The sequence below is a fragment of the Asterias rubens genome, chromosome 17 (genome assembly GCF_902459465.1).
Source record: "Asterias rubens chromosome 17, eAstRub1.3, whole genome shotgun sequence".
Lineage (NCBI taxonomy): Eukaryota > Metazoa > Echinodermata > Asteroidea > Forcipulatida > Asteriidae > Asterias > Asterias rubens.
In genome coordinates, this window is record NC_047078.1 from 6,944,302 (window position 1) to 6,958,436 (window position 14,135).

General features: G+C 36.2%; 1 protein-coding gene across 1 annotated transcript in view; it reads left to right on the plus strand.

Moving 5' to 3' along the window:
- Nucleotides 1-3,548: 3,548 nt before the first annotated feature.
- LOC117301510 overlaps nucleotides 3,549-14,135 on the plus strand; it is a 40,635-nt gene continuing 30,048 nt past the window's right edge. The window contains exons 1-11 of the mRNA XM_033785533.1: nucleotides 3,549-4,078; nucleotides 4,559-4,698; nucleotides 5,084-5,147; nucleotides 7,060-7,091; nucleotides 8,470-8,487; nucleotides 8,572-8,656; nucleotides 9,643-9,686; nucleotides 10,937-11,021; nucleotides 11,797-11,861; nucleotides 12,520-12,589; nucleotides 13,651-13,694. Coding sequence (XP_033641424.1) covers nucleotides 3,643-4,078; nucleotides 4,559-4,698; nucleotides 5,084-5,147; nucleotides 7,060-7,091; nucleotides 8,470-8,487; nucleotides 8,572-8,656; nucleotides 9,643-9,686; nucleotides 10,937-11,021; nucleotides 11,797-11,861; nucleotides 12,520-12,589; nucleotides 13,651-13,694 — 1,083 coding nt within the window. The 5' untranslated portion in view covers nucleotides 3,549-3,642. The remainder of the gene's footprint in view (nucleotides 4,079-4,558; nucleotides 4,699-5,083; nucleotides 5,148-7,059; nucleotides 7,092-8,469; nucleotides 8,488-8,571; nucleotides 8,657-9,642; nucleotides 9,687-10,936; nucleotides 11,022-11,796; nucleotides 11,862-12,519; nucleotides 12,590-13,650; nucleotides 13,695-14,135) is intronic.

The window sequence follows — 14,135 nt, forward strand, 5'->3', positions numbered from 1 at the left end:
CAATCCAGAGTGAGTTACGAAATTTAAGGATGACAATTTCAAAACGAAATGTTGCACAGTTAAATCCACTACAACTGATTGGTGTTTACTTATCAATTCAAGTTTCAGTTCCTGCCCTACACGCATGTCAACCAAGCCCAAGCTTATCCCGACCCCACCCCTAATGCACATTTTGATGATTCAGGTCTCGAGGCAGTGAACCTATTGTTAATTCCTCAAACTAATTGTTTCAATAAAAACGTACTCGGTAACAAGCAACGGATAGCTGTTGATAGTATAAAACATTGTGAGAAACAGCTCCCTCTGAAAGAACGTTGTTTTCGAGAAAGAAGTAATTTTCCTTCCATTATTATCTCGCAACTTTGACCAAATTTTCACAGGTTTGGTATTTTGTGCATATGTTGAGATACACCAATGAGAAGACTGGCCTTTGACAATTACCAAAGAGTGTCCAGTGTCTTTAATAATGCTAAAGATTGTTCGTAAACCATAAACTGGGTGTATATTTTAGGCACCATTATACGTGTTGTGCACGTTAAAACACTTGGAATGCCCATCACCAAATTTTCTGATAAAAATGTTAACAAATCCTGTCCTTTTTTGTTTAAAGTAGTACTCCATAGTCAAAAGTTATTGTTCAAAATAATATTTATTATTCATTGAAGGGAAATGAAATCTTACACTACTGGTTTCTTTATTTAGATTTGGTTTGATTTAAAACACAAATGGATTATTACCCTTTTTTGCTAACATTAAGTTGTTGTACTCTAAGTATTGTTAAAACTTTGATGTTTACTCAGGTTGCATTTTATTATTCGTTATCTCAGTTTTTTAGAACAAAATAAAGACCACAGACGTAGAAAACCTTTTACTGTATTCTCCCCTCGATTTGTTTTACCAAGGATAATCCGATTCGTCCAAGGCGCCCCATTTATGGATCTTCAAAGTCATCTTCATCTCCACGTAGTTTCAGTGTAGAACAGCGTGGTAAGTAAATAATACAACCTCAAATTTCATCTTTCAAAAAACTATTTTGACCTTTTAAGATATGTTAAATTATTTTATACATATTTAGGTTTAGTAAAATTTCATGTAAGGATAGTTCAGTTAGTTTTCATCTTGCAGTGGTCATGTTAAACAAGTAGAGTCTCGAGCACTTGAAACCTGTGGTTATATTAGTTCACAAATAGCACAAGTAAAGCAAAAGGAACATTCATTATTTTCTATGGTGAGGGCCAACTGATATACTTTCAAAAAAATTAAACACAACACCAAACACAGAAAATATAAGCCTGACAGAAGAGAGCAAAACATGTTCAGAAAAACAAAGCAAATATTCTCTGTCAATAATTTATATTTGTTATTTCCCTGATTATTGCAGCCTCTCGTACCTAAAATCTATCAAAAAATAAACACTTTGTCAAGCTTCCATAATATTTATTTCCCTGTCATAAACACCCAGTTTCGAACGTCATTTTTTAGGGAATTTAATTGATGTTCGCGAAACAATTATGGAATTTGCATGACGCCCGAGAAAATTGATGGAGTAAGTTGCAAAATGATGCTCGGAACTTTATTACCTTTGCGCAATCCGCATCAGAGCAGAAATTGATTTAGTTTCCAAAAACTAGCTTGTTAACTTCCGACAAGAAATGGCTACAGGTGTAAACCAAAGAGCAACTGAAAGTCAACTGGATCAACATCCATCAAGAGACTTGTCAGAATTACATGTTCTTTCAAATAAGATTCACTTGGTGTCATTGAAGCTGAATCTACATAGGATTAAATCTGTAGATGAAGCTCAAACGAAAACAGACACCAAAGTATCAGAGAAACAAAATCATGACAAAACGAAAGAGGCTCATTTTAAACTAGATTAACACTCAGAAGTGTGTTTATTTTGTCATTGTTCTTGCTATCAGTTATACACAGGTGTACTCAATTAATTTGTGCGTGCCTTTTTTAATACACAGAAGTAGAACTACTGAGTGCAAGAGAAGTGCAGGAAAAAGAAAAGGTTTGCTAATAAATAGTTTGCTATTGCGTACAAAAGATGCCTTATCCACAATTAAATACAATAATGTGATAATGGAATCCGATCCAGAGGATGTTGAACTTAAGGACGACACTTTCGAAACGAAATGTTTCACAACAAAATCCATTACAACTGTCACTGGTTGGTTTTTACTAATATCAATTTTAAGTTTAAGTTTCTGCCTTACAAATATTATCAAGCAAGCTCTGACTTATCATGTCTCCACCTCTGTGCATAAACATCTTTGATGCGGTATACCTACTAGGGGTTAAGATTGTTACCCTTAAGTTTCATGGCAATGATTATTGAAAGTAAAACTGTCTGATCAAATGCTCAAATTTAAAATGTCAAATTTATATGTTACACAAATATTCAACTTGTAACAAATTATCTGGTGTATTGGCATACAAATTTAACTAAATCCTGGCAAATTAATACATGATGAGCGAAATAACTTACATATAAGACTCCTACCGGGAACAAACAAGTGTTATTGCTGGGAATCAACTATGATCTACGAAATGTGTTAAGGATTATCAACTTGTGTCATGTAGTTTTGAGCTACATTGTTGGATAGGCCTTATAGGTTGATAACATGATGGCTTACTTGTCTTTCACTAAACAATCCACCACTTTAAAAGCAGCTCCCTTTGGTTGAAACTTATAAAATAAGTTGTTACTGGTCAACCTTTTACCAGTCTATAAGGAACACTTACGGTTGATCCCTCAGCTATGTGTATAAATAGCTTCACAAACCAAAACTTCTTACAGGTGACTGCCCTGATTACTCGGGTAGTTTCCCCAACCTTGTATTCCACTTGCATTTGTCCCTTCATACCATCTCTTTATTACACTTTATTCCTAACTTTTCACTCATTTCAAAACTGTTCTGATTTTTCTTAAGCATTTGAGGCACATCTCAATGGAAATCGAGGAGCTCTCATCTATGGTAAGAACCGAGATGCTACCAGGTCAGTTACATTCATTGATGGAGAAATTGATCAAAGAGCAGGAACAACTTGTAAACTTCCAACAAGAAATGGCTGCAAGTGTAGAACAAAGAGCAACTGACAGTCAACTGGATCAACGGAAATCAAGAGACTTGTCAGAATTAGATGTTCTTTTGAGTAAGATCCACTTGGTGTCATTAAAGCTGAATCTACATAGGATGAAATCTGTTGATGAAGCTCAAATGAAAACAGACACCAAAGTATCAGACAAACAACATCAAGACAAAATGAAAGAGGCTCTTGTTATACTAGATCGGGAACTGGAGTATCTTTGTTATTTCCTGAGAAGTCATTATTTTGTCCTAGAGTGTGATATAAAATGGCATATGACACAAAGTGTATACTACTGCCAACAAATGCTAGTTGATGATTTGCAAGGCTTGGCTCAACAAACCCTACTGGATATGGAGCCTGCCTATCAAGAGCAGTACATGAAGAATCTCAATGTGGTCATTAACACACAGCAGCAATTGGTTCAGAACCTCACAGATCTGGAGAAGGCGTCCTCTAAGCAAGATGATCTACCTGCACGGGACACTGGCAAGCTGGAACTGATCACAGAACAGACTGATTTGATGAAGGAGCCCTCTAAGCAAGATGAATCTACCTGCAGGGGAGATTGGCAAGCAGCAAAATGAACTGGAACTGATCACAGAACAGACTGATTTGATGAAGGAGCCCTCTAAGCAAGAGGATCTACCTGCAGGGGAGATTGGCAAGCAGCAAAATGAACTGGAACTGATCACAGAACAGGCTGATTTGTTGCAAGATTGTCTCACATGGTTGCAATGTCATGGAACATGGCTAGAGTTCACTGACCATTCCATATGGATGTTGATATGTTCTGTACTTACTGTACATCATATGTCCCGTGGTCTTAGCTGGGAATGTGTTGAGGAGGTCTTCTCATCACATTCACATTTTCATTACAGGCCGAGGTATGGCAAACTGCAACAACTTGGTAACATTATAGAAAGGACCATGAACAGTCAAAGAAGATTCTTGAAAGCTGAACTGTGGAATAAAATACAAAGTAAGAAGAACAAACTTATTACTGATGGTTTGTTATCTTAGTGAAGGATCCAGCATAAACATGCAATTCAACTCAATGAATTTCAAATTTGCATACTTAACTTACATAAGGGATAAAGAATAGTTTTATTGCTTTACCCTTACACCTATGTGCGTTATGCAGTGTATAAAATACTTTCCTTGAGTCATGTGAAAAACTCCTAGACCTTGACCTTTTTTTAGAGCAAATGTCTTGCCACTACAAACCAACGAGATTGACCCTAAGACACCTGCCTTAAAGTACTATGCAAATCTCAGTGTATTAACAGATTTTAATGTATTAACCAGATTTCAAGTCAAATCACATAACTTTGAGAAATGTTGCGGATGAAGTGCCCATCAGTGTGTTAACATCAGAAATAACAATGTAGTTTACATCGACTACATTATGTGGGTAAACCTTGACATTGTTACTATAGACTTAATTTTTTTTTTTACACAGCATACACAGTATATAATAGACTGAAGGGTGACCCAACTGATGTGAGACAGTCAAACCAAGAAGGCTCGATTGTAGTGAGACATTCACTGAAGGGTGACCCAACTGATGTGAGACACTCAAAGCAAGAAGACCAAATTGATGTGAGACATAATTATCTTAGTCAAAAGTTGATTCCACTTTAAACTTTGGTAGCTTCTAAGTTTCATTCTACCTGTTAAATATCAAATAGATACTGCTGATAACAATCAAGGTTGAAAGAAAAAAAGATTACAGGTTAACAAATGACCGCCCTACTGTATGTACGATAACCTTGTTTCTTAAAATGAAAAGCACTTAATTTAATGCATTTTCATTTAATGTAGCTATGAAGTCTCAAGTTTCCAGAGCATTGTTTCCCCCTGTAGTATAGATATGTTAGATTTGTACTTGTGGTTTGTTTACTTTATTTTTGTTTTCAATATGAACAAGCTTGGAGTCACACCATTGATTGATAAAACATTCACATTCTTTTTCTCCTTGGTACAGGAATCTGACCTGGAAGGGCTCAAGATCAGTACGGAAAAAACTTTGTTGTCAGATAAAGATGAAGGTATACCAACAAACATCTTATATGAAATTAATGATTTCATTTCCCTCACTCTCTTCATCTTCCCTCACTCCACCTTGGCACACCATGCCTCACTCTCTTCATCTTCCCTCACTCCACCTTGGCACACCATGCCTCACTCTCTTCATCTCCCCTACTCCACCTTGGCACACCATGCTTCACTCTCTTAATCTTCCCTCACTCCACCTTGGCACACTCGCATGCTTCATTCTCTTAATCTCCCTGACTCCACCTTGGCTCACCATGCTTCACTCTCTTCATCTCCCTCACTCCACCTTGGCACACCATGCTTCACTATCTTCATCTCCCTCACTCCACCTTGGCACACCATGCTTCACTCTCTTCATCTCTCTCACTCCACCTTGGCACACCATGCTTCACTCTCTTCATCTCCCTCACTCCACCTTGGCACACCATGCTTCACTATCTTTATCTCCCTCACTCCACCTTGGTTGACCATGCTTCACTATCTTCATCTCCCTCACTCCACCTTGGCACACCATGCCTCACTATCTTCATCTCCCTCACTCCACCTTGGCTCACCATGCTTCACTCTCTTTATCTACTTCACTCCACCTTGGCACGCCTCACTATCTTCATCTACCTCACTCCACCTTGGCACACCATGCTTCACTATCTTCATCTCCCTCACTCCACCTTGGCACACCATGCTTCACTCTCTGTATCTCCCTCACTCCACCTTGGCACACCATGCTTCATTATCTTTATCTCCCTTACTCCACCTTGGCACACCATGCCTCACTATCTTCATCTCCCTCACTCCACCTTGGCACACCATGCCTCACTATCTTCATCTCCCTCACTCCACCTTGTCTCACCATGCCTCACTCTCTTCATCTCCCCTACTCCACCTTGGCACACCATGCTTCACTCTCTTAATCTTCCCTCACTCCACCTTGGCTCACCATGCTTCACTCTCTTCATCTCCCTCACTCCACCTTGGCCCACCATGCTTCACTATCTTCACCTCCCTCACTCCACCTTGGCTCACCATGCTTCACTCTCTTCATCTCCCTTACTCTACCTTGGCACACCATGCCTCACTATCTTCATCTCCCTCACTCCACCTTGGCTCACCATGCCTCACTCTCTTCATCTCCCCTACTCCACCTTGGCACACCATGCTTCACTCTCTTAATCTTCCCTCACTCCACCTTGGCTCACCATGCTTCACTCTCTTCATCTCCCTCACTCCACCTTGGCACACCATGCTTCACTCTCTTTATCTCCCTCACCCCCACCTTGGCACACCATGCCTCACTATCTTCATCTCCCTCACTCCACCTTGGCACACCATGCTCCACTCTCTTTATCTCCCTCACTCCACCTTGGCACACTATGCTTCACTCTCTTCATCTTCCCTCACTCCACCTTGGCACACCATGCCTCACTATCTTCATCTTCCCTCACTCCACCTTGGCACACCATGCCTCACTCTCTTCATCTTCCCTCACTCAACCTTGAAAAAACATGCTTCACTCTCTTCATCGACCCTTACTCCACCTTGGCACACCATGCTTCACTCTCTTCATCTTCCCTCACTCCACCTTGGCACACCATGCCTCACTCTCTTCATCTTCCCTCACTTCACCTTGGCACACCATGCTTCACTCTTCGTCTTCCCTCACTCCACCTTGGCTCACCATGCTTCACTCGCTTCATCTTCCCTCACTCCACCTTGGCACACCATGCTTCACTCTCTTCATCTTTCTTTACTCAACTTTAAGTTAAAATTTGTGTTTGAAGAACTGTACGGTTGATATTGTTTTGGAAAGCTGGTCTTTCGAAGTTTCCAAATGTGCTTGGTTTAGGATATTAACAGAAACTATGAAAGGCCTGATTTATGTTTTGTTTTTTTTGTTTTTTTATAAAGCTCGAAAGAAACGGCAAGAATACCAAACTGAGGTGAGACACTTTCTCTGATTCAATAATTACTTTAGTCAAAAGCGGATGCCACTTTATATTGGTACAGGGAATTTTGGTTCAGAGACTAATGCGTAGCGTAATGGAGGTAAAAGTGGCCTTAAATTTACTTGAACTCAATGAAATTTAATGACACATAGGTTCTTATATTTCTCGGCCAATGTTGACCTTTTATTTGTAACCATTAGTGATATATGTTACCTGCAGTTGATCTGAAGAAGTTTGTGCAGACATCGAGGATTACTTGTACAAAAATATACATTATAATCAGCAAATAACTTGCACTTCATAATGTAGTTGAATAGAGTAATGCCATCGAGATTTAGTTAATCCTGGAAATTGTTCGCATAATACCTGAAAAGAACAAGTGTTTGTTTGGTATCAGCTATGATCTACAAAATGCTGTCAGGATTTCATAATTGTCATGGTAGTTCAGGAAACAGTGAAGTGATGTACTTTTTTCCCTGATGACTAAAGACGTGATGTATTTTACATGGCTAAGTTAATAAGCTACGTTGTTGGATAGGTCTTTAACTTGACTAGAGAACATCTCAGATTGCCATTGAAAATATCCCTTCCAGAATTACATTCAGCTCTTCGCTGCACTCGGTTAAAGGTAAACTCTCCCAAAATGTTCCTCCGATGAGTTGTAAACAAATACAGAAGTCTGGAAGCATCCATCAGTCTTGAGTAATTGTGCACATTATCTAAAATGTCTTGTTTGGGTATAAAGTAGAAGCTCCCTCTCAAAGAACGTAGATTTTGAGAAAGAAGTAATTTTCCACAAATTTGATACATAGAGAAATAAGAGACCTCAGAATTTGATTTTGAGGTCCCGAAATCAAGCATCTGAAAGCACACAACTTAATGTGACAGTGGTGTTTTTTCTTCCATTATTATCTTGCAACTTTGACGAATTTAGTTCAAATTTTCACAGGTTTGGTATTTTGTGCATATGTTGAAATACACCAAGTGAGAAGACTAGTCTTTGACAGTTACGAAAGAGTGTCCAGTGTCTTTAATAATGCTAAAGTTTTTTCGTAAAACATAAACTGGGTGTTTATTTCAGGCACCATTACACGTGTTGTGCACTTTAAAACACTTTGAATGCCCATCACCAAATTTTCTGATAAAAATGTTAACAAATCCTGTGCTTTTTTATTTAAAGTAGTACTCCATAGTCAAAAGTTATTATTCAAAATAATATTTATTATTCATTGAAGGGAAATGAAATCTTACACTACTGGTTTCTTTATTTAGATTTGGTTTGATTTAAAACACAAATGGATTATTACCCTTTTTTGCTAACATTAAGTTGTTATACTTTAAGTATTGTTAAAACTTTTGTATGTTTATTCAGGTTGCATTTTATTATTCGTTATCTCAGTTTTTTAGAACAAAATAAAGACCACAGACGTAGAAAACCTTTTACTGTATTCTCCCCTCGATTTGTTTTACCAAGGATAATCCGATTCGTCCAAGGCGCCCCATTTATGGATCTTCAAAGTCATCTTCATCTCCACGTAGTTTCAGTGTAGAACAGCGTGGTAAGTAAATAATACAACCTCAAATGTCATCTTTCAAAAAGCTATTTTGACCTTTTAAGATATGTTAAATTATTTTATACATATTTAGGTTTAGTAAAATTTCATGTAAGGATAGTTCAGTTAGTTTTCATCTTGCAGTGGTCATGTTAAACAAGTAGAGTCTCGAGCACTTGAAACCTGTGGTTATATTAGTTCACAAATAGCACAAGTAAAGCAAAAGGAACATTCATTATTTTCTATGGTGAGGCCCAACTGATATACTTTTAAAAATTTAACAAAACACCAAACACAGAAAATATAAGCCTGACAGAAGAGAGCAAAACATGTTCAGAAAAACAAAGCAAATATTCTCTGCCAATAATTTATATTTGTTATTTCCCTGATTATTGCAGCCTCTCGTACCTAAAATCTATCAAAAAATAAACACTTTGTCAAGCTTCCATAATATTTATTTCCCTGTCATAAACACCCAGTTTCGAACGTCATTTTTTAGGGAATTTAATTGATGTTCGCGAAACAATTATGGAATTTGCATGACACCCGAGAAAATTGATGGAGTAAGTTGCAAAATGATGCTCGGAACTTTATTACCTTTGCGCAATCCACATCAGAGCAGAAATTGATTTAGGTTAAAAAAAACTAGCTCGTAAACTTTCGACAAGAAATGGCTACAAGTGTAAACCAAAGAGCAACTGAAAGTCAACTGGATCAACAGACATCAAGAGACTTGTCAGAATTACATGTTCTTTCGAGTAAGATTCACTTGGTGTCATTAAAGCTGAATCTACATAGGATTAAATCTGTAGATGAAGCTCAAGTGAAAACAGACACCAAAGTATCAGAGAAACATCATCATGACAAAATGAAAGGGGCTCATTTTAAACTAGAGTTAACACTCAGAAGTGTGTTTATTTTGTCATTGTTCTTGCTATCACTTATACACAGGTGTACTCAAATAATTTGTGCGTCCTTTTTTTAATACACAGAAGTAGAACCACTGAGTGCAAGAGAAGTGCAGGAAAAAGAAAAGGTTTGCTAATAAATAGTTTGCCATTGCGTACAAAAAATGCCTAGTCCACAATTAAATACAATAATGTGATAATGGAATCCGATCCAGAGGATGTTGAACTTAAGGACGACACTTTCAAAAGGAAATGTTGCACAACAAAATCCATTACAACTGTCACTGGTTGGTTTTTACTTATCACTTTTAAGTTTAAGTTTCTGCCTTACAAACATTATCAAGCAAGATCTGACTTATCATGTCCCCACCTCTGTGCATAAACCTCTTTGATGCGGTATACCTACTAGGGGTTAAGATTGTTACCCTTCAGTTTCATGGCAATGATCTTTGAAAGTAAAACTGTCTGATCAAATGCACAAATTTAAAATGTCAAATTTATATGTTACTCAAATATTCAACTTGTAACAAATTATCTTGTGTATTTGCATACAAATTTAACTAAATCCTGGCAAATTAATACATGATTAGCGAAATAACTTGAAAGGGAAACCGACGACAGATTCACATCATAAGATGGACTTTGTGCAGCCTGGAAAATCTACACACAAGGTTTGAACTATCACCTGATAAATATATATAAAAAGTCTATTTAAATTATATGAGCAGTCTGTTTTCCACTGTATAGCATGTAGTGGGTGTATTCGCGCACCGTAAGGATACATGTAGTGCAGTTTTGAATCTGTTGGAATGCACATCACCAAAGATCCTGATATAAACTATTTAACATATTTTACTTTTTGCTTTAAAATATTACTCCACAGTCAACAATAATTATTTTTCATAACACTTATTTTCACTAAGGTCAACTGATTTCATTTTTATTTGGTTTGGTTTGAAAGCAAAAAACACTATCACAGTTTGTTGCTAATATTATGTGTTAAATAAAAACGTACTCGGTAACAAGCAACGGATAGCTGTTGATAGTATAAAACATTGTGAGAAACGGCTCCCTCTGAAGTGACATAGTTTTCGAGAAAAAAAAGTAATATTCCACGAATTTGATTTTTAGACCTCAGATTAAGAATTTGAGGTCTCGAAATCAACCATCTAAACGCACACAACTTCGTGTGACAAGGCTGATTTTTTCTTTCATTATTATCTCGCAACTTCGACGATCAATTGAGCTCAAATGTTCACAGGTTTGTTATTTTATGCATATGTTGAGATACACCAAGGGAGAAGACTGGTCTTTGACAATTACCAATAGTGTCCACTGTGTTTAAACCAACATTTTGTTTTATGTTTTGTTTTACCAGCTCAAAATGGCCGAGATCCCTAAGATTTCTGAGAGTCCAGTGAGGACAACCGGAACAAAGGAAGTACAACAAACCAAAGACAAAGGTTAGTGGTGATGATTGGTGATTGGAAACTTATAAACAAGGAGAGACCAGATACTGTGGAAATGCAATACATGCCAAAACTGGCAATACAAAACGTATAAATATTATGCAAGTTGTTAACAATTACTTATAAAAAGAATATTACAATCCTACATGCTTCTCATTTCTTTTAGCCGGATTTGAAACAAAAGTAATAACATATTTTGCTTTACTTGGGGACTTGGTGAAAGTAAATAAATCTGGACAGACATCGATTGCAACTTATAGTTCAGTCATACTGCAGCTGGACCTGGAAAAAATTGCAACAGAATTGATTTCAACTGCTATGGGTTCTATAAACACCCAAGTTGAACATATCAAAAGTCCTCCAAAATCCAAGTGTCAGAAAGCCTTCAAATTCGCAAAAAAACATGATTTTGGAGGACTTTTGATATGTTAAAACTTGGGTGTCTATAGAACCCAAAACAGTTGAAATCGATTCTGTTGCAATTTTGTCCAAGTCAAGCCAGTATTTCTGATAGATTGACTGGACAATTAGGCCTATATCATTCTTTGAAAGACTAAAGCTGGTTCACATTTTGAAAACAAACATGTTGCAGAAATAGTTGAAATCGATTGAATTTTACTAGCAAGGCACAACTTCATCAGATAAAGCTTAACATGGCTAAAGCATAATACATGTATTATGTATTTTTTTCTTTTTAGTTATTCACGTGTCTTTGTTTTTATGTTCATATATTCAAAGTCTCTTTTCTTTGTACATGTATGTTAAAAAGGGAAACCGACGACAGATTCACATCATAAGAAGGCCATTGTGAAGCCTGGAAAATCTACACACAAGGTTTGAATTATCACCTGATAAATATATATAAAAAGTCTATTTAAATGATATGAGCAGTCTGTTTTCCACTGTATAGCATGTAGTGGGTGTATTCGTGCACCGTAAGGATACATGTAGTGCAGTTTTGAATCTGTTGGAATGCACATCACCAAAGATCCTGATATAAACTATCTAACATATTTTACTTTTTGCTTTAAAATATTACTCCACAGTCAACAATATTTATTTTTCACAACACTTATTTTCAACTGATCTCATTTTTATTTGGTTTGGTTTGAAAGCAAAAAACACTAATATTATGTGTTACATGTAATGTATTAAAACATTCGGTTTTATGCAGGTTATGATTGATCAATGGTTATCTCATTAGACTCATTAGTCAAAAGTTATTATTCAAAATAATATTTATTTGTCATTGAAGGGAAGTTAAATCTTACACTTCTGGTTTCTTTATTTAGATTTGGTTTGATTTAAAACACAAATGGATTATTACCCTTTTTTGCTAATATTAAGTTGTTATACTCTAAGTATTGTTAAAACTTTGATGTTTACTCAGGTTGCATTTTATTATTCGTTATCTCAGTTTTTTAAAACAAAATAAAGACCACAGACGTAGAAATCCTTTTACTGTATTCTCGCCTCGATTTGTTTTACCCAGGGTCCTCTGAAGAAGTATGGATCTTCAAAGTCATCTTCATTTTCACGTAGTTTCAGTGTAGAACATCGTGGTAAGTAAACAATAATAATATTATTAATAATAATCTATTGATTTTATATTGCGCTCTCTCCTGGATACATTTATGTTGTTTTTGTTTGTTACTGCCAACAACATAAGGCAACTTCTATGAAATATGGACCGTTTTACAACCTCAAATGTCATCTTTCAAAAAACTATTTTGACCTTTTAAGATATGTTCAATTATTGTATACATATTTAGGTTTAGTGAAATGTTCATGTAAGGATAGTTCAGTTAGTTTTCATCTTGCAGTGGTCATGTTAAACAAGTAGAGTCTCGAGCACTTGAAACCTGTGGTTATATTATTTCACAAATAGCACAAGTAAAGCAAAATGAACAGTCATTATTTTCTATGGTGAGGCCCAACTGATATACTTTCAAAAAAATTAAACAAAACACCAAACACAGGAAATATAAGCCTGACAGAAGAGAGCAAAAAAGTTTCAGAAAAACAAAGCAAATATTCTCTGTCAATAATTTATATTTGTTATTTCCCTCTCGTACCTAAAATCTATCAAAAAATAAACACTTTGTCAAGCTTCCATACTATTTATTTCCCTGTCATAAACACCCAGTTTCGAACGTAATTTTTTAGGGAATTTAATTGATGTTCGCGAAACAATTACGGAATTTGCATGACGCCCGAGAAAATTGATGGAGTAAGTTGCAAAATGATGCTCGGAACTTTATTACCTTTGCGCAATCCACATCAGAGCAGAAATTGATTTAGTTTCCAAAAACTAGCTCGTAAACTTTCGACAAGAAATGGCTACAAGTGTAAACCAAAGAGCAACTGAAAGTCAACTGGATCAACAGACATCAAGAGACTTGTCAGAATTACATGTTCTTTCGAGTAAGATTAAATCTGTAGATGAAGCTCAAACGAAAACAGACACCAAAGTATCAGAGAAACAATATCATTACAAAATGAAAGAGGCTCATTTTAAACTAGAGTTAACACTCAGAAGTGTGTTTATTTTGTCATTGTTCTTGCTATCACTTATACACAGGTGTACTCAATTAATTTGTGCATACTTTTTTTTAATACACAGAAGTAGAACCACTGAGTGCAAGAGAAGTGCAGGAAAAAGAAAAGGTTTGCTAATAAATAGTTTGCCATTGCGTACAAAAGATGCCTAGTCCACAATTAAATACAATAATGTGATAATGGAATCCGATCCAGAGGATGTTGAACTTAAGGACGACACTTTCAAAAGGAAATGTTGCACAACAAAATCCATTACAACTGTCACTGGTTGGTTTTTACTTATCACTTTTAAGTTTAAGTTTCTGCCTTACAAACATTATCAAGCAAGATCTGACTTATCATGTCCCCACCTCTGTGCATAAACCTCTTTGATGCGGTATACCTACTAGGGGTTAAGATTGTTACCCTTCAGTTTCATGGCAATGATCTTTGAAAGTAAAACTGTCTGATCAAATGCACAAATTTAAAATGTCAAATTTATATGTTACTCAAATATTCAACTTGTAACAAATTATCTTGTGTATTTGCATACAAATTTAACTAAATCCT